The sequence below is a fragment of the Dermacentor silvarum genome, chromosome 9 (genome assembly GCF_013339745.2).
Source record: "Dermacentor silvarum isolate Dsil-2018 chromosome 9, BIME_Dsil_1.4, whole genome shotgun sequence".
Taxonomy (NCBI): domain Eukaryota; kingdom Metazoa; phylum Arthropoda; class Arachnida; order Ixodida; family Ixodidae; genus Dermacentor; species Dermacentor silvarum.
In genome coordinates this window covers 28,376,749-28,402,354 of record NC_051162.1, presented here as the reverse complement: position 1 = coordinate 28,402,354, position 25,606 = coordinate 28,376,749, and the positions used below count along the sequence as shown (strand labels likewise).

General features: G+C 47.7%; 1 protein-coding gene across 1 annotated transcript in view; it reads right to left on the bottom strand.

Annotated features, from left to right (window-relative positions):
* The window catches only part of LOC119465190 (PRKC apoptosis WT1 regulator protein), a 56,320-nt gene that overhangs the window by 12,486 nt on the left and 18,228 nt on the right, over window positions 1-25,606 (bottom strand). Inside the window, exon 5 of the mRNA XM_037725986.2 lies at window positions 18,849-18,953. Within this exon, the coding sequence (XP_037581914.1) occupies window positions 18,849-18,953 (105 nt within the window). The remainder of the gene's footprint in view (window positions 1-18,848; window positions 18,954-25,606) is intronic.

The window sequence follows — 25,606 nt, the reverse complement described above, 5'->3', positions numbered from 1 at the left end:
CCATGGTAAAATAAACTACTCACTACAATCATTCCATACCGTGTTATCGGTTACAAAAATTAAATCTGCCTACAGGGAACACCCTGTAGCCAGATTAAATTTTTTTTGCTCCAAAAGGAATAAGAATGCAATGTCCTCGAGGGGGAGGAAACACAAGCCTTGTTGTCACACCCACCTTTATGTCACAAGCAGCAGAGTCAGAGGAGTGGAAGGGAGACTGGAGAGGGGTAATAAAGGCATGACGTGCGAGGTACACGGCACAGAGGGGGGGGGGGTGTTCTTATGGAAGCACGAAAGAAGAGTCCCGCTGCAGCACACGCCTCATGCAACACTAATTTCGACCGTCTATTTTACCACAGAACACAAAGTTCAGGGCGGGGCAGCTGCTCAGTGTTAGATTCGAGTATTGTTAAACCAGTAATGCCATAAGTGGGTTCTCGACTGTACTTCTTCCATGCAACCTGGTTATAACTATTATCGATTATATCAACAAGATTTTTTTGGAAATTAAATATTGCTGTCAGTGGATTCTATTGCACTACACAAGCATTCTTGCTTTTCGCTCCCAGTGGAATGCAGCCATCACACCCCTGGGAGCGAACGTGTGACCTCAAGCTCAGCAGCAGCGTAGCACCATAGCCTACTAAGCTAGCGCAGTAGGTGATGAAGCAATGTATATACGCAAGAACAACCCACCAACTTTAAAGGAGTAATGACATACATTTTCCGAGTTGTAAAAACTCTACCAATGCTTCTAATACATGCCCTCGAAGGAAGAGGCTTAGGAAGTATGAAATTTGGGAGAAACAGTATGACATTTTAATTTGGTGATAAAGTTGATCTTGAAATGCTGGACCCGGCATCACTGACATTCTGATGCCATGACAGAGTAATATTTGCCGACGTTGTGTAGCAATTGTTAGACATGATTCTGATAACATTGCTCATAAAAGCTAACAGTAGTACTGCGCGCCTTTCCTCTGGCTGCACGTAGCAACCGCAGCAGTCACAGGAATTGTGTGTGCCAATACAGTCGCCGACCAATTTTCCAGACCTGGCGGGGACCGAGAAATAGTCCAGAAAATCGAAGTCCAAAAAATTCGTTAAGCCAAGAAAATAAATTTATTAGGCTTAGAGTGGCTTAAAAAAGTATCTAATACTGGCCTGCCTTATACTATGCTTGGAGGCGCTCAGATTTGCTTGTGAGTGTTAATGTTTTATTTCGCTGGGTCATTGTGATTTTAAGCGGCTGTTTCATGGCCTACATGACACGCATGTCATGACATTCATGCAATGACCTATCATTTATGTTCGTCATGCACTGTTGTCATACTATGCCAATTTTGGTACCTACCAAGTTACCGAAACGACCATGAGAGCACCAAGACGTAGGGAGCTGTTTCATCACCTACATGACATACATGTCATGACCAATCATTTATGTTCGTCATATACTCTTATCATAGTATGCCATATTTGGTAAATACCAAGTTAACGATACAACCATGAGAGCACGAAGACGTAGGTGGCTAGATAGATAGATAGATGCTGTCAAAGTGCCAAATGTTTGCCAAGAAATGCTTCGCATTTAAAACCTCGATTATACGACGCACTTTTACGCCGACCCTGGCTCGTACGCCTCTCTCGGTATCGTCCGAAAAAAAAAAAATAATAATAAAAAAAGCCCCAAGCAAACACCGGCTGGCACGTGAGCACACTACAGCCGGCTGATAACGGGTGTGCAGTACCGAATTCACCCGAATGACCGTGAATGAACATGAGCGTGATTGTAACGCGAAGGGCGACTTTCCAGTCATGCGAAATAATAAAAATAAAACCGCGAATGCAACACAAGATGAACGAAAAAAATGAAATGGTACCTTTATTCAAAGAATCGCCTTTCGGAAACTTGCTCTCTTCACTCATCATTGTCGTCTGACGAGGAGACGGAGCTTTCCTTGGACGGTATTCTCGGGCGATCACTTTCGTAGATAGTTTCACTGTCGCAAAATTTCTCGGGACTCTGCACTGAAAGTGTCCCCATCAAGTGTTTCTGGCGCTGTGCTAAGCACGCTATTAGTGCCAAGGGCGCTGTCGGCCATATACTTCGAGGGGTTCGGTGCCGGGACAAGTGAAAGAAAAATTAAATTAAATTATAGGGTTTTACGTGCCAAAACCAGTTCTGATTATGAGGCACGCCATAGTGGGGGACTCCGGAAATTTGGACCACCTGGGGTTCTTTAACGTGCACCTAAATCTAAGTACACGGGTGTTTTCGCATTTCGCCCGCATCGAAATGCGGCCGCCGTGGCCGGGACAAATGATCGCCCGAGAATCAAGTCATCTTCCGTGCCTTCGAGCTTGTTTGAGATTTAAGTACTTCTTCAAAGACCGCGCAAACATTTTATTCGGGGTCAGTACCAGGCCACTTCAGGTTCCACAGAGCCTTTCCGACTGGCCTCACACTTAAGGGGGACGCGGGTTCAAGAATGATAAAAAACGGCCGAAAAATTGATTTTTGAGAAAACGCATTTTAGGAATGTTTGGGCCTTCAAGCACCTGCCCTGAAATTATTAACCCCGATTTCGATCGGTAAATAGAAAAAAATCGGCTTTCAAATTGCCACAGGAGCCGCGAAACGACCTGCGGCAGGCAAAGTTTGTTCAAACTTCCCGCGCGCGCCACGGGCGCAGCCACCAGCCGACCACCGCCATCTTGGGCTTGTTTTGTAGCTGTTTTCTTTGTGAGCATTTTTCGCCAGCTTAAAATGGCACCACTCAAGCTGAACGACCGTTCTCGCCGCTTTTCCGAAGGGTGGTTCCGGGCCTCTGATTGGGCACAGTGCGCGCGCAGCAAGGCGAGCCCCCCGTCTCGCGCATCCCATTGGTTGGCGCGGCCACCGAGGCGGCTATCTTGCTTTTTCTTTGTTTTGTATGCGCCGCCATCTCAGTCCTCCGTTGCTCCCGGTTTATCGTGGACTGCTACGCGTGCGTTCACGCGGCTCACGCACAGTCTTTTCGTCTTGCGCTCGTCTAAAGATGGCGCGTTAATCTTACGAGAAACGAAAGCGTCCATGGAATGCACGGCTTAAGATCGCAGACGAAGGCGTGCTGCCCGAACGGCCGGAACCACCGCGTCCAAAGCGGCAAATCTAACGCCGCCTTTGATTCTACTGGGCATAGCTGCGGCCCACCTGATGTCATCGGATCGTCAACCAGCGCGTCCAGCGGCACCCAAGACTGCGTTGATATGGCATATTATTCAGCGCAAGACTGCGTTGATATGGCGTACTATTCAGCGTGGTGCCCGAACGGTCGGCACTGAGCGGAATGGCCGGAACCACCTGTTGCATCCGAAGCGGCACATCTAACGTTGCCGTTGATTCTACTGGGCATAACTGCGGCCCATCTGATGTCATCGGATCATCAGCCAGCGCGTCCAGCGGCATCCAAGACCGCGTTGATACGGCATACTATTCAGTGGGCAAGTCGGCTGAGCGCAAGAGAAGTGCAGTGATCTTGAAGGAGTGTCTGGCATCACAGTGCGCAAAGGAGCGGAAGTTCAAGCTGCTAGTCGCAAAAGTTTCGGAAGTTGCAAAATGAGCATCTAGACAGTAGTGCTACCAAAGCTAGGCTTTCTAAACGGCACAAAGCCAGCAAAGGACCCTGCATGTACAGCCCTGGCATGCTGTACAGCGAAGTGTTGTTGAATTACAATAATCAATTTAGGTCACTTAAAAAATATTCCATGCGTGCGTGCTTTTTACTTGAACATTGTGTAAGTTTATTTGTCTATGGAAAGGCTACTTTATTATACAATTTTAATATTCATTAAGCTTGCAGGCCACTGGAACGGGCACATGAAGTGGTAAATGTAGTTTCTCATGCTGGTTTAGGGGCAGTACATGGCTTTATAACAAGCTTTTCCCAGTTTTCTGGCAGGGTATAGTCATATACTTAGTATAGCCATTCTCGTGAAGAATAGAGCTACAAAGTGATGTCATTAATATTGCTGTACCTGGATTTTAGAAAAAGTTGCAGCTGTCTAAACTTCAAATGCGTTTTTCTCAGTTTGATGTTTTTACACACCGCACTCAGTCTTACGGGGCTTTTTTCTATGATGTTGTAGAGTGACAATAACAAGTTTGGTATCAGTGTATTCGTATTGAAATGATCTAGGGGGTGATGCTATTTCTGTTACTTTAGCATCATTTTATAATTTACAATCAAAAGTATTAATGAGTGAAAATAAGAAAAATATATTCACTGTCAATGTTGGTCTGCTTTCTTACCTTTAGAATGCTTTCAAAGAAATAAAAATAACATCACCCCCGAGAGCAAGTCTTTGGCATTAAACTCATGCACTTACTTTTTGTCTTTCACAAGGAGAAATTGCCAACAAGCCCCGTAAGTACTCGTGAAATTTATTTTCAGACTTTAATACTTTCTGAAGTAGAGTAACTATCAAAAAACAAATTATAGATTTGAAATCAGCATGAAAAATTGATCTGAACAGTGAAGTTTAGTTCAGATAGAACCAAAACTAAAGAAAAAGTTTTTAGAACCCACGTCCCCCTTAAAGAGGCCTGCCGCTGGTACCGCCATCCGCAAATCGTCGACGTCGAGACACCGAGCTGCAGCAGACTTTCTTGACTCCTCGGCCATCACAATTGTTCATCTCTCAGCAGCTGTCATACCGAATGCGCTGCGTCACCATAACATCGCGAATGAACAGCATCGAACTGCAAAAGGTCGTAGGGTATTGCGGCATCATAACCAGGCACAAGCACAGCGAAAGCAGCGTTGATTCCAATCAAAAACAAGTTCCGACTTCGGTCGGCTTGTATATGGATTGGATCGAGACGTAAAGTTACAGGTTGCCAATGTAGCACTAGAAATTGCAGGATTTGGAGCATTTGTTTTAAAATAGCCAATTTTGCTGTTATTCGACTGTAGCGTGAGGGTTGAGTTCAAGCAACGAAAATCATGAAAAAGATGTGCGTTTAATCAATAAATACGGTAATATCTTTATAATTTAATCTACCTTCCTTGGAGCAGTGCAGGTTCGTGCCGCGGGCTTATTCAGGCGGTATGTAGCCGTTTTTTGGGCAAGACTGAGTGTCACTGACTATATTCTTAGTTTTTCGACTATATGACACCCAGATTATACGACGGTTTTGCGTGGTCCCCTGAAAGTCATATAATCGGGGTTCCACTGTAGTACACTTTCTGTGCCGAGTGCATTGGCACCGACCATCACTGTATTCCTTTCTATGCCGTGTTTACTCCCCGTGCAAGATTCAGCCGTAAATGGGAAGGTACAGTCAAGCGGCACCTGGAAAGCTAGCCCCGTCTCGTAACAATTAAATATGTCCGAAGGAGCAGATTCTTCTAGCAAGGACTTGAATTTGGTAACACAGTAGTCTGACCACAATAGCCTTGTCTACTACTCTGCTTTCGCGGCACACTTTCTTAAATAAAATCCCATGCTTCTTCTTAAAGCTGCAAAGCCATCTGTCGGTAAACTTGAACTAGATGTTCCTTGAACTTGTTCCTGGATGTTCGTCTTGAGGGCAAATGTCTCGACTTTCTGCTTAAGCAAATCTCCTGACACGGCCAAGTTCTTTGCCAAGACTCCCTTCAGCCTCTTCATGGGCTGGGTAAAGCCCTTGCTATCGTTCTTCTGGCTCGTTTGAAATTTTTGAATGTGGTCAAAATGTTTGTGCTGTTCTTGACATAATCAGACACAGTTTCCTTGGTCAGGTGATATTCTTTCGAGACATCAACCTGGGAACGTCCCCTTTCTACTAGCTTAATATTCGGCACCTTTCTTGAGCAAAGTCAGGGTTACGTACTTTCGACGTTGCTTAGCACCACAGTCCTGCAGTGGCACAGGAGGTGCTCCTATGGCACTGAGCATACAAAATTCGAACCCGCATGCACACACACAACGATGCGCACGTCATCTTGAACACACACTCTACAGTCGACACACCAAATATCAGAAAATTTCTCAAGAGTTTAATGCTTGCAAATCTTGGGAAAGAAAACAGTGCTATACATGCTCAGGAGTCTCCTGGCATTGCAAAACAAGAATGTACCGTATTTACTCAACTGTAACGCAAGCTTTTTCATGACTTTTCGTTGCTTGAATTAGACCATCACGTTACATTCGAACAATGCCAACATTTACAATCTAAATTGAAAAAATATTCTAAATATGGCGGTTTTTAACGTTACATCGGCAAACTGTACTTTACGTCCTGTTCCAATCCATAGACAAGTCGACCGAAGTCCCAATTTTTTTCTTCAAATCGATGCCATTTTAGCTGTGCTCGTGACCGGTGTTAAGGTTATCACGCTGCAGTACCTGGAGGCCTTTCATGCTTCGACCGTGTTTATTCACGACACTATGGTGACGCAGCACATTCAGTATGACACCCGCAAAGACGAGCAATTTTGATGGTTGAGGAGCTTGGAAACTCCGCCGCAGCTTGGCGGCCCGACGTTAACGAGTTGGCAGCTCGATGTAAACGAGTTTTCGCAGATGGCGGGACCAGCGGGAGGCCCTCTTCAAATACAAGGCCGGTCGAAAAGGGCTCTGTTGACCTTGTAGTGGCCTGGTACTGCCTCCGAATAAAATGGTGCCGAGTGACACGAATTTTCGCGAAAGTGGTACTACCTTTGGAAGTGATTGCCCGAGAATACTGCCCAAGAAAAGCTCTGCCTCTTCCTCAGACGACAATGATGAGTAAAGAGAAACCACTTCTTAATTGCAATTCCTTGAATAAAGGTACCATTTCTGTTTCCGTTCATCTCGCATTAATTTGCATTTCATTTTGTGTGACTAAGAAGTCGTCCGTTACGTAACAATCACAGTCACTTTGATTCGAGTAAATACAGTAGCAAGCTGACAGTAACTTAGGCACATACAAATTAAGATATTCTTATGGTACGGTCCACTCTTATTAAAGGGAACTTGTAAATTAGTGCACCAACACTGATTACAGCTCAGTTCTAGTACTATGAAGGTCTGTAAGATATCTTTTTTTATTGAAAGAATGTCAATCAGAACCAAGTGCCATTTTCCCTCTGAAGCCAAAGAATTAGTGACGCTATGTTGAATCTGAATACCAATGAGGTTCTCAGTTTTTAATAGAGGATCGACGTTTTATAGCAATATTTCAATTATTGCAGAGAAAGTTTTGGTTTCCAGTTTTCTCCAAGATACACAAAGGCTTTCACCATCTTTATGGCGAGTGGGTTATTGCAAGGTCAATCTGCTGCAAGAGAAAAATGCGCGCACCGCACATCACATGACTTGTTTACTCCTCCACTCATAGCCATAGTTGGCACTGTGCAGGTCAACCACGGTCAGCGCCGATGGTAAAGGGCCGGCGCCGTCTCATTCACAGGTAGCAAATCACGCCAAACTTAAGATTCTGGAATTGCGAGCGTCATGGCAAAATCACTTGACGTACCGCCTCTGCGGACTCTCATCCTCCCCTCCCCCACTCCGTCCCTCATCCACCTGCCGTCCGTGCAAATGTATGCACCTGGGTGGTAAGCGCAGCATAATCACCTGACATTATTGTGCCTGTCTTGTAAATCCACAAATAGTCTTGTGACGGGCGTGTACGATTGGTGTCGGAAACGAAGCTGCTGTATGGTGTGTCACAAAGATGGTGGCTGTAAACAACTTTGTTGCCATCCCGTACACTCGCTTTTGCTTGTGAGGCTTTTTGTATGTCGCGTGGCTGCTGCTAATAGATCTGCATCGATTTGGCACCCAACCATAACTTTAGTTGCCGATATCTGACGAAGCAGCGCCAATTAGGCCTAATGGCCTAGGTAGTGTGGCACATCTTGTAACAGCCCGCAAGCCATCATGAAATGCTTGCTGCTAATAGGTTCGTACAAGTGGGTCATCAGTGATTGGTCCCGAGATCATGTGCAGGGATGAGATTTACAGCTGTTCAAGCAGCATTAAATTCATCCCCGTGTATCCAACACGATCTGCGTGCCTTCTACCAGCTAGTCGGCACGACCTTTGCACATGCTTTCGTACTTTCGCACACAGCGCCCTAACGCCATTCTGCAAATTGCGCCATTTGGGCGGTGTGTGTGCGCGATCCCTGCATTAGGCCAACGTTGGGGAGTGCACGCAGAAGGGCAGAATCACCCGCAGAGACATTCGCTGCAGGAGCGGCCCGATAGCAAACTTGCTCAAAAATGAACGGTACTGAAGCTGGCATCGGCAGTTACAATTGAGCAGCACTTTGGTCTCGAAAACCAATCATTTTTGGTCCTAGTGCATTACCGCACTTAGGTGTAAATTTCCATGAGAAATGTCCATCTAAAGAAGGAAATGCGGTATCATAGCGCTCTTTCAAAATGGCAGCCAGTTCTCATCACCTTTCATTTCGAAACTGAGCACAGCCAGCATTTCTATTCAAGAGCTTGTAATACTGTATTTATTTGAATCTAGGCCAACAGTTTTTTTTTTCAAATAATCATATACCAAACTCTAGGGCTGGCTTAGATTCGAGGATCTTCAAGAACACTCCAGTTTTTAATTGAAATTGATAAATATGGTGCATAGCTAGCGCCATCTAGAAAAGTCAGTATTGCAGCCGCTACTAGCCGCACCAGTAGCCAACTGAAATACATGAGCGACATCGCCATTTTGACCTGTGTCGTATCGGCATGCGGCGTGGCGTTATCGCAATGGCACCAAACAGGAGATGCCACTATAGTGTCGCTTTCAATGCAAAAAGATGTGATGGTCGTAGAGGTGTCATCAAATGTTCAAGCCGGGCGGGACTTTGGCATCGATGAGAAAAATGTCCATCGTTGGAGGGGGCAATGGGAGCTGCTTTTTGCGTGCGCAGCAACGAGGATCATATGCTAACGGCAATAGGCCGCATCAAACGAGCATCGCTATTGCAGCTGACGGGCTGGGTAGCTGCAACGTGGGACAACATCCCAGGAACTTTGATCGTGCGCTCCTTGAAAAAGTGCAGCATCTCTAAAGCGCTTGATGGCACCGAAGATAGTGCACTGTTTGAAGATAACAGCGATAAAGACAGCGATGAGGCTAGCAGCGATCACGACATAGAATGGGCTTGGCATGTTTAGATTCAATAAATGCTGTTTTGATTTTGTGAACGCTGTCCTCATTTTTTTTGTTCGGCCTACATTCGAGGTAAGCTTTCTTCTTTCTGGCTTCCGAGTTTCGGGGATTAGATTAGAATCGGGGCCGGCCTAGATATGAGTAAACTCCGTATATTTTACTATAAGTGGTACAATGAATGTATTCTGCACACGAGAGTGAAGTGTTCTATTTGGCCTGAAGTGTAAACTTCGGAAACTACTGCGCATGCCCCCATTCTGTGAAGGTCTCGGACAATGTGGTCTCGGAGTTATGACTGCGCGTCAGCCATACAAGAGCCGTAAAGTTACGTTATCTACAGTATAGACCACTTATAACGTAACCGCTCATAGTGCAGGACCGGATATAGTGCGGTCTTTTCAGACTCCCGTTAATTTTCCCATAGCACTCCATGTATACAAGTATCGCTTATAGTGCAGTTGCGGGAAACGAAATACCGGTTACAGTGCGGCTGCCTGGGAGTACGGAAGTCAGCGGAGACGGCAAACGCTCCCCCCCCAAATGGGCGCCCCAAGGAGTGCTCGAGGAGACGAAGTGGAGGAGAAGCGCACGTGGCGCGAACGAACAGCCAGTGAGGCTGAAACGAGAATCTTGAGTGCGAGTCATGAAATATCACGCGCGCATAGCGAACGAGGGCTACGAAACTGCCAACGCCGGCCAACGCTCGTTTCAAGATAACGGCAGTAAACGAAACTTCTGGGAGCGCGCGGCGCCGGCGGCACGGCACGGCGAAGGGCGCACGCAGAGACTGTGGAATGTGAGGGAGGAGGGCGGCAGGAAAGTGGATTTTGCCTCTGCAACTCCGCCGCTTTAGTGGCTCCCCTCGCCCTCCCTCGTAGCTCCCTCACTTTCGATTGTCACCGTGCGCGCCCGCCGCCGCTCCAGCCAGCTCGGCGCCAGCTCCCCGAAGTTTCGTTTTCTGCCGTTATCGGGAAGCGGGCGTTTGCCGGCGTTGGACAGTTTCGTTGGCCGGCCTGGGACGGTGCCGCTCCTTGCCTCTGCGCCGTAGCCGCAGCGTGCAAGGTCAGCACGTGACTAGAAAGTGGAGGAAACATAAAGGAGAAAGAAGGGTTCACTGCCATTTTCTACGCGTGGCTACCGTAGCGTGGCTGAGACGTCGGCACGTACACGCATGTTCCGGCGCAACGCAGAATCGGCGACCTTGCCATTTGAGAGAGGGTTTTTTGTTTTGTTCGCACGCGACATTGAGGGGTCTCTCCTAAGCTTTTACTCTATGGCGGTGCCGGAGCAATGCCGGTCGAAGGCGCCGCTGCGTGAATTATTTAGAATTAACGAGATTCGACTGTAAAGCCCCGTTTATTGTCCGACGTTATCGGTGCGCGGGCCAGCGTCGTTCGCGGCCAGCCACGCTACGCCGGTTGTGCTGCGCCAGCCAAAATGCCATCTCCTCTATACTCCGACGCGCGCGCCCTGAGCTGGTCGGAGCTTGCGCAGAACGATCCCAAACCCGCGCGCAGCTTTGAACGGCTGTCTGCGACCGTCAGCGAAGCAGCGTGGGCGATTTCCTCGCACGAAATGCATTGTGGGTTGGTGCAGTCGGCGCGACCAACGCGCGAGTGGTTCAGGAGCCAATTCAGCGCCGGGCCCATCGGGGCGCATCGAAGCTGCCGGTTAGGTTGGCTGCGCCGGTGCGCTCGACTATAGAGTGGTTTGTTTTCGCCGTGACGTGGCGTGCGCTCGCGTTACATCGGACTATAAACGGCCCTTAAATTGAATGCAAACGTTCTAGCCACATTTTTCGACTGTCGCATACGCGTGGCGGCTCGGTGCACATGTTTTGCATATGTGCGGGCCTTAAAAATTGTTGCTTTGGTTACAGTGCGGATATTCGCGACTCCGGCAACTTACGTTGCCGGTCTACACTGCATGTCACTTTAGGGAAAAAAAATGTGATGATTCCAAGATAGAATGCCACTGCGAACAGTTACCAGCAATCTGGAATGCATAAACGAAGCGTCACCGAACCATGATCTCTTGCTAACGGCGTAGTAACAACTGACCTGTAGCAACTTCTCATGGCGGTGGCTCATGATGCAGCGTTTTTGCCGACTGGGGCCACGTGAATATCGACACGACCAACAGCGACGCTTGAGCGGCCGTTGTTCCCATGGTAGAAGGACATAGACAGTCATCCCAAATTGTTGAAATAGGTGTGACGCATGTGGTGTTGCAAGGACGATTGCGCAAAAGTGAGAAAGCCTCCGTTGTGCCATCCGATATCGCACCGGTGCATGCCCTGTGCCATGCTGTTCATAGTGTATGCCTTGCCTCGAAAGCGAGCGACGTTCTTTGCGACTTCCGAAATTTGCGCCTGGCGGCCGTTCGCTCACCTCGAAGGTTGGTTCAAGGTTCGCTCACCTCACATCATCATGGTTGGACTGGAGTGGGGTGCGCTGCCGTGCGCCCAGTTTGGTGGTGTATCAAGCAACTCCTGCGCCTGTTGAAACAGCCCACTGCTTTCAACGGCAGCGGGCTGTCTCAACAGGCATGGGAGAGTTGCCTAGGCGACAGAGAAGTCTTTTGCTACAACCGGTGTTAACGACACACGGTCTGCACTGAATGCATGCGCATTGTTGCTCTTTGGCTTTTCAGTTTGTGTGCGGAAAGTAAACACAGTCGCTGACTGCGTGTTATCGGGCAGGCCGGGAAAATGAACTGGAATGTTAAAATCAATTTGTTACAAAGCACCGCAAAAAAATCAGCCAATGCCACGAGTGCGTTTCACGTTCGCCTGATGCGATGCACGCTATCTCGAAGTGCAAATATTGCGCATACTACTTTGACTCCACGAAGCTGTCAGATTAAACCATGTTCTAGAAATTCATTCATCAGTTCGGAAAGTTGTCCACTTAAACATTCCTTGCCATTATGCACAGATAGAAACTTCAGTTAAACGACAAACTTTAGCTAAACACATTTGCGGTAGCAAACACATTTGCGGTAATGCAGTAGTTCCTCCAGAAAAAAATACACCGTAACCTACAAAAGAACACCTATTTTCCCCATGGTAGGGAAGGAGTTAAAGGCGAGTTTCCTGCAACAGCATGCCACCCGACAGCACCGACAGCTAACTAGCACTGCCTCGTCCGTAGTCCGCGGCCAACATCACGTTTGGTGTAGAGTCAACAAAATGCTCTGCAGTGGCTCTAAGGTACTTGGAAAGCAGAAAGAACCACCTCGCCAATGAAAGTGTGGGCATAATGTCTCGTCGTATGCGTCAATTCCTGGACACGCCCGGTTGCTTGGTTCACGTCTTGCACATGCACAGCCTTTGAAAATGTTGCTTTGGGTATAGCAGAGTGGCAAGTTGGGCTATTTGGTGGATGTTGTATGTTCTATGGATGTTCAGCATTTATTTGGTTAAAGTGTGGTACCGCTTAGAGTGCTGAAATGCGTCTCCAGGAGCTTACGTCATAAGCGGTCTATGCTTCATTTACGAATGTAACTATTTGAACGCTCAATATTCAATTCAATTCGGTGATATTCAAGTATGGTAAAACCTCATTAAATCGGTCAACCCCCATTAATTCGGACGTGCCGTCTGGTCCCGTCAAACATGTACATAACCCTATGGCACGAAACTCCCGTTAATTCGGATGTATTTGGTCGTACTTCGGTTAATTCGGACAGCTCGCAGAGCTCAGAGGCACGCGAGGCATATAAGATCAGGTGGCACTAGGGGGTCAAATCGCACTGCCAGCGATGGCGTCTCCGAGTAGTGTGCGCCGATCTCAAAGGCCGTGCTTGCATGTGCTGGAAGTGCCGAAAGGCCGGAAACACGTCAAGGCTGCCATGTTTATTTTATAACTATAGTAGACAAACCTGCGGTGCGTGTCAAAAAACATGGCGGCTTTCACGTACTTCTGGCTTTGCAATCGCTTTTGGCGCTGGGCACTACCTCTGTATCACTATGGTTATCGACACGGCAGTCTATGCTAGCAAACCCTAATCTATACATACTTTTTTTTCGCCCATCTTTGTATTGCTGTCCGCCATTTCCGAGCCGCACCACCATGTGCTCGTGCCCCACCGAAGCGGGCGAAGTACGAGGAAAAGGATTTCGCAGTGAAGGTAGAAATATTGAAAGCCATGAAGACAGGGGTGCCTTGGCAGGTCATAATGAATAAATTACACGTGAAGAGAAGCACACTCAGCACGTACGTGAAGAATGAAGCGCAAATTCTTCAGTCGTATGACAGTGACAAGTTCGCTAACAACAGGAAAAGACCAAAAACAGCAGCGCACCCGAAACTTGAAAAAGCATTGTTAACATGCATTGCCGATTCATGTGATGCACAGCTGCCTTTGAGTGGCCCCCTCATCTGTGCGCAGGCTGAGAAGTACGTGCTGAGGCTCCGCATCGAAGACTTTAAGGCATCGGAAGGCTGGATCAACCGATTCAAGAAAAGGCACGGTCCGGTCTTCCGAAGCGGGTGCGGCAAGAAGGGGGCTGTGAATGAGAGCGTTGTGGAAGATTGGAGGGCCGGATTACCTGCACGCCTAGCCGATTATCATGCCCGCGACATTTTTAACGCAGATGAGATGGCCCTCTTCTATAAAGCCCTGCCAAATGACACAATCACATTTAACCCTTTCAGGGTCAATGGCATACATGAACGTCCTCCACGAACACTTTCAAAATGGTCACATGTACATTATCGCTTGTACATTTAAAAAGCGCGCCTCTTTCGATCATTTCTTTCGCTTGGCAAGTGCTACCACTCGACAGAAACACGCGGAATTTTTTTCTTGTGCCAATGCCTCTCCCGTTTTTTTTTTTTTTTATGGGAACGGCGCGTCGGCTATCGCTTGCACAACCGGGTGCCCGCGTGGCGGCGGCGGCAGGTGATGCGATTCTTTCGATTATTTCTTTCGTTTGTTATATGCTGCCACTCGACAGGAACAAGTGGAATTTTTTACTTGCGCCAATGCCTCTCTTTTTTTCTTGTTTATGGCAACGGCGCGTCAGCTATCACTTGCGCATCTGGGTGCACACGCGGCACCAGCGGCAAGTTACAGTTTTCTCCTGCGGCGGATCCCGCTTGTTGCACGCACTAAACTGATGGCTATCTGGTTTCAAAAATCTCAAAGGGTGTCCGCTTGTTACTCGATTGTTTATCGCCCACCGCGGCGCAATTACACCGGTTCCCAGGCAGGCGCGTATATACACAAACGATGCTGACGTTTTTGCGTTTCTATTTTTTGGAGACCACAAAAGCTCTATCGCACCTTGTTGCTGATAAGACGAAAGCTTCTCACTTGTTTCGGTTTCCGGACGTGCACACAACCATTTTTCAGTGCGTTTATCTTCTTATTCATGAATAAACATTGTGTATGTTACAACACAAGCAATTTTTTCCTCCCTTTACTGTCACTAAAAAAATTACGACCATATTTTTTAGAAATAGGTTCTTTCGAATAATTTAAATCAGCTATAAAAAAATCGACCCTGGGGGGTTGCATTTGGCAAAAAAATTGGACCCTCAAAGGGTTAAGGGGGATGCTTGCATTGGCAGTAAACGAAGCAGACAGGATAACTGTTTTGCTGGCTGCCAACATGACTGGCACGGAGCGGCTAATGCTGCTGATAATCGGCAAAGCAGAAAAGTCGAGATGCTTCAAAAGCATCAAGAAGCTTCCGGTAGACTATCGCTCCAATTGAAAGGCGTGGATGACTTCAGTGATATTCGAGACTTGGCTGCGCGAAATGGAACGCCGATTTTCTGCAAAATCGCGCAAAGCACTAACTGTTTTAGATAATTGCAGTGCGCACAATAATGTGTTGGGGCTGACAAATATAGAGCTGCTTTTTTTTGCTTCCTAACACAACGGCTTCCCTGCAGCCTCTGGATCAAGGAATTACAGTTAAACCTGCTTGTAACGAACCTCCATATAACAAATTTCTGGATATAATGAAGTTTTTCTATTCCCCGCTGTTACTCTATAGAAGCAAATGTATTTGAGACCTCTACGTAACGAAGTGGCAGCAGGAGACCCCCTCGAAATAACGAATTTTCCCCGCTGACAACCTAGAGATTTCGCCCCAAATTTTGTCATTTTTGCGCGATCAGCAACCGGAAGCACCGTCTCCGCCGTGACGGAATGCGAAGCGACGGCATCGCGATTGGCGCGCTCGAATTCACGGCGACTGCGAGGCGAGAGCAAGCGCACGCGTGCGTGCGTGCAAGCGTGCGCGAGGCGGGCCTGCATTCCTCGACCCGGCGATCTTGCCGCCGCGGGCGTGACCTTTCCCCCTCCCTACCCCGCCGCTTGCTGCAGCTGGCCTAGCCCGCCAAGCCGGCACTCTCCGAGCGCCACTCTTTGGTTACTGCGCAAGTCTCTGTGCTTCATTGCACTAACCTGACACTATATTAAGACAGTTTATGGTCCGACATAACGCAAGTACGTGCACGCTACGTGAGCACCAGCGAAGCCAACGTAACCGGCGGCTTCCTGCGCGCCCCGACTCCTGACCCATTCGCGCGTTGGTCGCGCCGACTGCGCCGACCCACAATGCCATTTCGCGCGAAGAAATAAAGGCGCCCACGTCGCTTCGCCGACGATCGCAGACAGCCGTTCATAGCGGCAATAACGTCGGACTATGAACGGGCCTTATACGACGCTACGACGCCATCGGTAAGCAGCAAGAAACGAGTAAATACAGGTAGGCGTTTCTTTTTCGAATTTTCGTGCCGAACCTGCATATAACGAAATCCTCTTTATAACGAAGTTTTTCGGGAATTTGTCAATTTCGTTATATCCAGGTTTAACTGCATTCAGTATGAGAAAAGCTCATACAGAAGACAAGTGCTTTAGCGCATGTTGCTCTGTATGGAAGCAAAGAAAAATAACTCTGCTCAGTGCAGTGCACACATGGTGGCACCTGTGAGGAGCAACACGCCGCTCGCAGTTATTGGTAACTGCTTTCGACACGGCGGTTCTGTCCATGACACTGATTCTTTAGAAGCCGGGGATGTGAATGTTAACGAAAATGCCGAGCAAGATGACAGTCACTTCGACTGACTCCTGCCTCCGAACGTCCCGCTGGACGAATACATCCACATTGACAGTGACGTTGCCGGTCGCCTCAACGACGACGAAATACCGGATGCACTTGGCGACGAAGACCCCGACTCTGATAGCGAAAATTCGCCCGTCACGGATGCATGTGAAGTTCCGCACCGCACTGCTAAAGAGGCCGATGTTGCCCTTAAGGCACTACCACATGCACGCAATTTTCGAGCGACAGTGACAAGCGACGGCGACGAGTGGCAGGTTTTGCCGTCGTGGAGGGCGATCCGTCACTGTCGCAGGTCGCGTCGCCGGTTTCTGGCCAGCCAGAAAATATTGCTTGTCGCCCGGAAGTCAGCGCGATGACATCCGCTGGCGACAGCGATTGCGCAACAACATGGCCGCAATCAGTCTGCCCGCTTCGATCTGAATTCACTCTTGCAACTTGCTCTCTGCTGTGATAGCAAAAAATAAGTACAATGTAGACCGCTTATAACGTAAGTCGCCGGAGTCGCGAATATCTGCACTATAAGCGGTACTGCACTATAACCAAAAGAACGATTTTCAAGCACTGCACGTATGCAAAACATGTAGACCAAACATGTAGACACGCTTTGTACTATCGCGCGCACATCGCGATTACGTTTTGAGCTGGCGAAAACGTAATCGCGATGTAGCCGGTGCTCTTCACGCTCGACAGCTTTGCTCAGAGTCAAAACGAAACAACTGTTTGCCGCAACCGCCGCGGAAAAAAACCGTGACCGCTATCGGCACGATTACGAACGGCGACTTTGCGGTGCTGAAGGCACGCGCCCGACACACACCCAGAGTCTGGACGAATTAACTACCATTCACGGCAACAACTGCAGTAAAAACCGCGGTCGCTATCTATGCGATCATCGATTGCGACTAAGCAGTTTGCTAGGCACGCGGCTGACGCGCGTACCGAGTAAAAACGAAACTACTGTTCGCTGCAACCGCTGCGGAGAAAACCGCGGCGGCTATCGACACGATCGTGGATGACAACTACGCAGTGACGAAAGCCCGCGGCCAACGCGGTGTTATACGCGGCGGTAAACGCAAGAATTCCAGCTTTAAAGACAAATAGGCTCGAAGCGTTCCGGCATTGCTGTCATTCACATACGATTTCAACTGATGGCTGTGGCGATGCGGACTCCGCCGCTTCGTTTAGGTTGGACGCTAGCGCCGTTCTTGCTCTTTTACGTCGCACATTTGCGGCGCTCCTCACTCACCGAGTTCCGAAAGTAGTCCAGATTAACCGATGTGTGGCCAAATAAGTCCGAATTAACGAGAGTTTGATTGCATTGAATAATGCATACGCCGGCCGGCAGGGCGCATCTTGTTAAGAAGCGTGCTCGCTGCCACCCTTGTCGGCGAGATTTTCCCACGGAAGCCGCATTATAACCGGTATTTCGTCTCACACGCCTGCACTGTAAGCGGTATGCGTATACGTGGAGTGCTATGGGACAATGAACGGGAGTCTGAAAAGGACCGTACTATATCCGGTCCTGCACTATAAGCGGTTACGTTATAAATGGTCTATACTGTAGTATAATCAGTCATCGCTTCGACTCATCGCTAGCTGAAGACAAATTATCGGCACTGTCTTGTTGTTATTATTGAAATCGGTTGTTTGTTTTGACGGTGTTAGGCCTGAGACACCCCCGAGAGTGGACAAAGTGTTTTAAGTTTTACTCACCAGATGGCGCCACGGCATTTTACGCTGCTGGCATGGGACGGATATCCACTGGGGATAATAGCAATTCTAGCTAGATCTAGATAAACGTTGACCTTTTGATAAATTTGAAATTTCTTTACACACGCACAATAACATTTATTCACACAACAATGTAAATCCGTCGCTACTCCTTTTCGCGATGTCGCGTTCATGTGGTTGCTCCACGCCGCGACATGACAGGGTGTGCCTGTCGCGTTGCTTGTCGCTGTCGCTCGAATATAGCGTGCATGCGGTTGGGCCTTTAAAGTTTTGGAGGACATCTGTGTCGTTTCTCCCAACAGCCTGCGCGGACTGCACCATCTACAAGAACTCCGAAAAACTGTGCTTACCGCGCATATTTCTCGCGCGCAACAAGCACCAATAAACAGTTATTTTATGAAGTAAAGGTATGTTGATCCTTTAGGCATTTTTTGAGTTATTGCCGAAACCACGTTATTGAGACATTCGGCTAATTCAGCCATTTTCTGCAGTCCCGTCAAATCTGAATTAACGGGGTTTTACAGTACTCGTACACCCCTACAAAATACTACTATGGCTGCTGGACTGAGAGGCCAGATTAGCAGGGGGAGTCCAAATTATCGAATGACACGCTGTAAGGCATCCGAAATCTCGTCCGTCGTTAAAAGTTTCATTTTTCACAGCCTTCTTTCTGCAACGTCTATTTTTTAGCCCGGGTGGCAAATTTGGTTTCAGAGTTAAGGGTATGTTCGGCAGCTTTTTTTTTTTTACGACAGTTCAGATATAATAGTGTTGATTGGTTATAATGATCAGATTTTTTTGTTCTTGATATCATTGTAAGCGGAATAGACTGTAATGACAAAGCAGCAGCATAGAATACTTGGTGCCATCATGGAGTGCGCAAAGTCGCCTGTCACAGCGCACGCACCTTGGCCATGGCAAGCACCCTCCGCTCGAGTGAGTGGATGCGCAGCTCCTTCTCCTTGAGTAGCTGCACCAGCCGACGGACTTCCTCCTGGACACGCTCCGCCTCCTGCACAGACACAGCGGTTGCTCAGCAACGGTCCACCAGGGGTGTGTTCCACTTCCTGACCCTTTAAAGAAGCTTAGGTTTGATCGTGCACATTGCACATTTGGTGCAGGCAAGCAGCAGACCGGTCAGATTGCCAGCGTCTACAACATTTCTTTACATGCAATTGCAATGGTCACAAAAGAAACATGTGCCGTACTGTAAACTTAAGTTTTCTTCAAGGAACAGGAATGTTTATGCAAGAGAAAGCAAATCTAATGCAATGTCTATACAAGTGCAGTGCAATGACACAAAGGTTTCGACATGTGTACTGTCCATTTCTATGAACACAAGTGCATACCGGATTTATTCGAAGGCGGTCATGATTATAAGGCGAGGACGCAATTGGGGAGACCTAAGAAAAAAACTTGAGTATGCACACCAATATAAGGCGATATACCGGGTGCACGAGGTGTGTGAGAACACCATTCCTTATGGCCATAGACACCAGCAGGCTCATATCTATCTAGGCGTGCGGCTTCTTGTTGGTTGACTCCTTATCATTCATACTACGCAGTTTGTTCAAAGATGGAAGCATGCAGGTTGACGCAGGAAATGAAACGCTATGCAGTCCTCGTTGCCCTGGCCGCACGCCACAGCGACTTGAAAATTGCCACCTTTCTAAACGTAGCGAAATCTTTCGTTTACAAGGTGCGGACAGAACTGATGTGTTTTGGCGGTGACGTGGCATCTGTGGCGAAAAATAAAAAGCACAGTCAGCAGTCGTCAGAACCCCCGATTTTCTCCGACGGCTGCAAGTCATCGTGAGCGACGACCAAGGCAAGTCAATGCGGGCCCTTGCAAAAGAGCTCCAAGTCGCACAATTGACTGTCAGGCTCGCCGTGCACGAGGACTTTAGGTACCATTCCTATGTCATGAGGAGGGGGCAATTCCTGTCCAATAAAACTTGGGAGATTCGTCTGCTCCGGTCCAAGCGCTTGCTCAGCAAGCTGAAGAGTCCTGAGGAGCCTGGAATGCTGTTTTTTTTTCAGACGAAAAGAATTTTGACCAAGACCAAAAAGTTAACCGCCGTAACAACAGGTGGCTTTGCGCAACCGCTGATGAGGTGCCTACAGTGATGCACACAAAATTTCCGTCATCTGTGATGGTGTTAGCTGTCGTCAGCAATGAGGGTGACGTCATGCTGCCACACTTTTTTGCAGGACTCCGCATTAATGCTGCCGCGTACGTGGAGGTGCTTGCCACCGTTGTAAAGCCCTGGATAGAGACTGTTTTGAAAGGAACACCTTAAGTCTTTCAGCAAGATTTGGCTCCTGCCCACACCACCTGCCTCACCCAGGTGGTGTTGGCTGGCTGGCTGACAACTTCTACAACCATGTGACTCCCAACTTGTGGCCTCCTAGTTCATTTAGATTTAAATCCACTCGACTACTATGTCTGGGGCATCGTTGAGAGAGAGGCCAACAAACAGCCACATAATAAGAAAGACTCGCTGAAGGCCACCATTGCTGACTCAATGGCCAACATCTCTAAAGACCACTTGATCCGTGCATGCAGCCGTTTCCGAAGCCGAATTTAATTGGTTATTGCTGCGGATGGCGGATTCATTGAGTAATTGTGGAAATAAACCGCAAGAGAAGTATTTACCAAAGTTTGGTGAAAATATGTCTATTTTTGCTGGAGATATTCTTCTCTGCCTGAAGCCAGTTGTGTTCTCAAATACCTCGCACACCCGGTAGAGTAGCCGACGAAATAAGACAGTGGGGAGAAGGGAACTTCAAGAAGCGAAGTGCAGGTTATATACAAATTTTGCCTTTAGGAGTGGCTTCACGGCACCAAGGCGTGTGCTGCCGTGTAGCCACACTACAGGATAAATTCGCATATAAGGAGGGGGGTGACTTCGAGGCTAAAGATTCTTAGACCTCGCCTTATATTCGAATAAATACGGTATTATACCTATTAGATAAATTGCTCATACGTGGTATTTTGCACTGCACATCATTACCACCACTCACGAGGCACGGTTCTTAAAATTATGAATTGACACAAATGTCAGTGTGAGTTCAACTACCATTATTTCATGCAGTTGCATGGGAATTGTGTCACAGCAAAAATGATGCACCAAAAGAACTCGTGCTTTGCCTCTTTTCAAATCTGTCCTTGTTTTTGGTGTTGTCGTTGACTTAGCACAATGATGAGAATCAGCGTGTGTCGAGAAATATAAAGACGAAATGATAAACGTTTGTCTCGATCCCTTTGGTGAACACATGGTCAATTGCACTACCACTAGTGCTCAATATAGGAACATCTCGCTAACTATCCATCCAGTTGGCAAGATGCACACCGAAGACGTCTTTCATGAAGTCGATACCTAGACGTTTTTGTGTTTTCATAGGTCAACATTAACCCATTGCAGGAATAAAATACAGTCGAATCTCGTTAATTCGAACTGACGCCGATGAGTACCGCTGCTGCAGCCACGACGGCCAAAACGCTCCCTGCACTCGACGTGCTGAGACGTTCAGTGGCGTGCAAAAACAGCCGTGAGATCTCGTGTGCACTTTTACGCCTTGCAGAAGGCGATCGTTGACAATTTGGGCAAGAAGAAAACATATGCAGTTAGTAGAACCCCGCTGATACCGTTTTTCAAGGGACCGCGAAAAAAAAAACACTCGCAGGTCTGCCTGACCGCTGAAGCAATGATTGCGATAGCAAATTTGTAGACAGCTGTACTAAGTAAGGATAGTAGTTGTACCGGCCATATAAACTTGTAAACATTCGTTTACTAACTAAATTAACAAGCACGATGTCACGTGCGCACAGGTAAACATGAACACATTTCGCTGAAATACTGCGGACACTCGCTATCGAAACAAGGAAGCACAGAAAGCAGCAGCGAGCGAATTGACCTTTGCGCTGTCTCTCACTTCAACGCGAACTAAATATCGAAAGCACAGTGCACACAAATTTGTATATAACCTGCACTTCGCACACAGTGCTACCTGCACTAGGCGCACTTCGTCAACATTGCAGATCGTATTGACGATGAGGCCCGCGCGGCTGCGCCGTATCTGCAACGTGCCGGCCGCTTGTTGGAACGTACAAGCTGGCTGCATCACTAAATTTTTGTGACCACCACATTCAAACGCAACGTAAGATGCAGGAACATTACAGATTGGCGAAGTATCATGGGCAACTTAATACATGGAAGTCAATGGGATTTAGGTGGGGACTGCGAAAACGCGACGCTGCAGCTGGGAAAAGGCAGTAGCGAGGACGGTATCAACGGGGCTCCACTGCAGTAAAATTTCGTTACAAGAGACACTCAGTTTTAAGAGACATTTCAGAATGGTTTGGTTGGTTTTTCTATGTTCACCATGTTAACAACATCGCACACAAGAAACATGGTTACAAGAGACACTCGGTTACTAAGGACAACTTTTTTAGGTCCCTTGAGTAAATTCATCACTATTTATAAGAGACACAACTCAGACACGGACATGTAACGCGGCCAACGTCGTACTAACTGGTATGCGCTGCAATTTTCATTCCATTGGCTCGATTTTGTTCCGTTCCGCAGCCCGCTGTCATTCCTCGCATGGCTGCGACTACAAATTGCACTGAATTTTCTGTCATTATGCTTCTATAATCACTGTCGTGCTCCCACACTGAATCTGGGACAGAGTATGATTGAGTTAGATTTCTGTCACAGCGTCTGCGGTGCTGGTCTCTTTGTATGCCAGTAGTCGGACTCCGGAGCCATCGCCATGTTTCCATGACACAGCTCTGTTAGCATTACAGATTTGTTTAAACACACTTTGGTGCTGATATATAATAAAGTGGTATAGTCCAACTCCTCAGTGTTTTTAGAATTTTTTATTACAAGAGACATGTTTCCCAGGTCCCTTGAGTGTCTCTTGTAACGAGGTTTTACTAGAAATATTTTCTGGTAAAAATAAATTCATTTTTTCTTGATTTTGTGTATGTTTCGATGATATGAATTTCGGATGATAGAAATATTTGATGCGAACTCGCGAGATTTGTATCACTGAGATTTTACTGTACCGCCACAGTCAGTGACCTTCATTCTTGTAACTTTTGCCTAGGCGTTTTGTTGTGTCGTTTCTGGCTTTCCATGTACAGTTAAACCTGGACATAACCAAATTGACAAATTCCCGAAAAACTTCGTTATAAAGAGGATTTCGTTATATGCAGGTTCGGCACGAAAAGCCAAAAAAGAAACGTTTACCGTATTTACTTGATTCTAACGCACACCCATTTTCCGTTTTCGTCGAAGCACTCATCCTTGGAATGTCACACCAGGTACTGGATGCGTGGACGCGTGTCGTTTTGCACAAGCGTGAGGCATCGGAAACGAAGAGCGAGCATCACGATGGAGTCGTAGCGTCGTATAGTGTTACAGTAGAACCCGGCTGTTATGTCGTTTACGGCCGGTCCCGGCACAGCTCCCATAGAACCCAATGCATTGGTAACCCCGCTCTTGCGTCGCAACTGTGGGACCGTTCCTGCATTATACGTTGCGAACTGCCAACCCGCGCTGGCCCGAGCGGCCATTTTGACTTTTCATGTCACTTGGCTTGGTGGCTTGACGATGGCATTGGCCGCCCAAAGTGCCGGGGGCGACAGCTATGATGTATTTTCGGTTTCCGCCTGCAAAAGTATGGGCCTTGAGATCTGTATTTGCTATCTAAAGATGGTGTCTATGACGTCTTGTGGCCCAAAAATTGGTTTTGGCTCATAGATGTTCCATGTAAAGTCCAAGAACGATAACGCAGTTGCTGCGCGCCGTATGTGCAAGTGAAAACGTGCGAGGGGAGCCGACGACTGCATCTAAATCTCGCGCGCGCCTTCTTCTTTTGCGCTCGAGGCCCCGGCGAGAGAGTGAGGGATAGCGGGCGGCATTGCACTGTGCTCTGGCATCAAGTGCGTACTGCGCGGCGGCGTGCGGTCGCGCGGGCCTATCTTGAAAGCGATCTGCATTGGGGCCAGAGTCGACTCAGTATAGGTGCATTGGCGGCTCATATCTTTGTGCGTGCTGTGTGTTCTCGGCGCTCAGTTTGCGATGAAGCAATAGACAAAAGCATGAAGGTCACTTCGCTCGCTTCTGCAGCGGCGCATCCACACGCCGCCAGCGTTTGACAGTGCGTGTCCGCGCTCATCGAGTTTGATTTGTCACAGCATCTGCCAATGCGTCGGCAACATCAACTGGAAAAGGAGAGTGCCGACTTAGCGGGCTAGGCCAGCTGCAGCAAGCGGCAGGATCAGGTTTGAATGAAGTGAGGGGGAAAGGTCACGCCCGCGGCGGCAAGATCGCCGGGTCGAGGGATGTAGGCCCGCCTCGCACACACTCGCACGCACGCACACGTGCGCTCGCTTCGCATTCCATAGCGGCGGAGAAGGTGCTTCCGGTTGCTGCTCGCGCAAAAATGACAAAATTTGGGGCGAAATCTTTAGGTTGTCGGCGGGGAAAATTCGTTATTTCGAAGGGCTCTCCCGCTGTCACTTCGTTACATAGAGGTCTCAAATACATATGCTTCTATGGAGTAACGGCAGGGAATAGAAAAGCTTTGTTATATCCAGGAATTCGTTATATGGAGTTTCGTTATAAGCAGGTTTAACTGTACCTCTTGATGGCAAAGCAATATGTCTTCTTGTCAGAAAGACGCAAGCTGTTGAACAGATGACATTTGTGTTGTTGTAGGATAGGTGAAAGCCATTCCCCATAAGTTTTTCATCATCTCCGAGACCCGTCGGAAAGGAAGAGAATGTTTCATCCTTTTGGCACACGACTTGAAACGGGGGGTGGTATTGTAAGCTAACCCTGGGTTTGCCTTTGTGAAGATGATCTGTTTCTTTCGCCTATATATCCGGGTTGCTTTCAAAGGTGGCAAATAACGCTAGCTGCCAACCACAGCGTGATCTGACACCGCCTGTTGCGTATGCTCATGTGCAACTCTGACACCATCACACTGTTTTTGTCGACAATGAAGGACTTGATGTTGACAGCATACCAGTACACATCAATATGGGAGCTCATCATCTCCTTTTATTGCAATCCTCAGTGCCAAATGCATCATGACGTCCCCAATGGTGGCCTAGACTGTCCGGCGTTAATGATGCATGCATTTGTTTCACTGTCGGGCATAAAAGTCTAATCAATTGTACATGTCCTTCATCAAGTTGGGCGTAAACATATTTCGGTACCACGCAGGTGCAGTGAGAAATGCAACAGTTCTGTGTAAAACGGCACTGAGAGATTTCATTTGAAGTATGAGAGACCGCTTGCATCTGCTAGGCACACAATGATGCTGTAACGTTTACTATCCTCAACAATGCCCAATGTTTTCTTCTCATCTTACTCAACGTCAACCACCAATGTTCTTTTGCTTGGTTGCTGTTGATGCTGTTGCTTGCCCACTGCTTGTTCTTGGCAGTCTACATCGTTGAGGACATCACTCAAGATACTCATACTCCTTTCTTTCATGTCATGATGCTTTCAAGTAGTATCTCAACTTTATCTGAGACGTAAATCTTGGGCCCAAACGGATGGATGAGCACTTCTTGAAATTGGCCTCGCCATCTTGTCGGTACCCCCTGCAATGTACCATTTGCACTGTACCATACAAAAAAGTTGC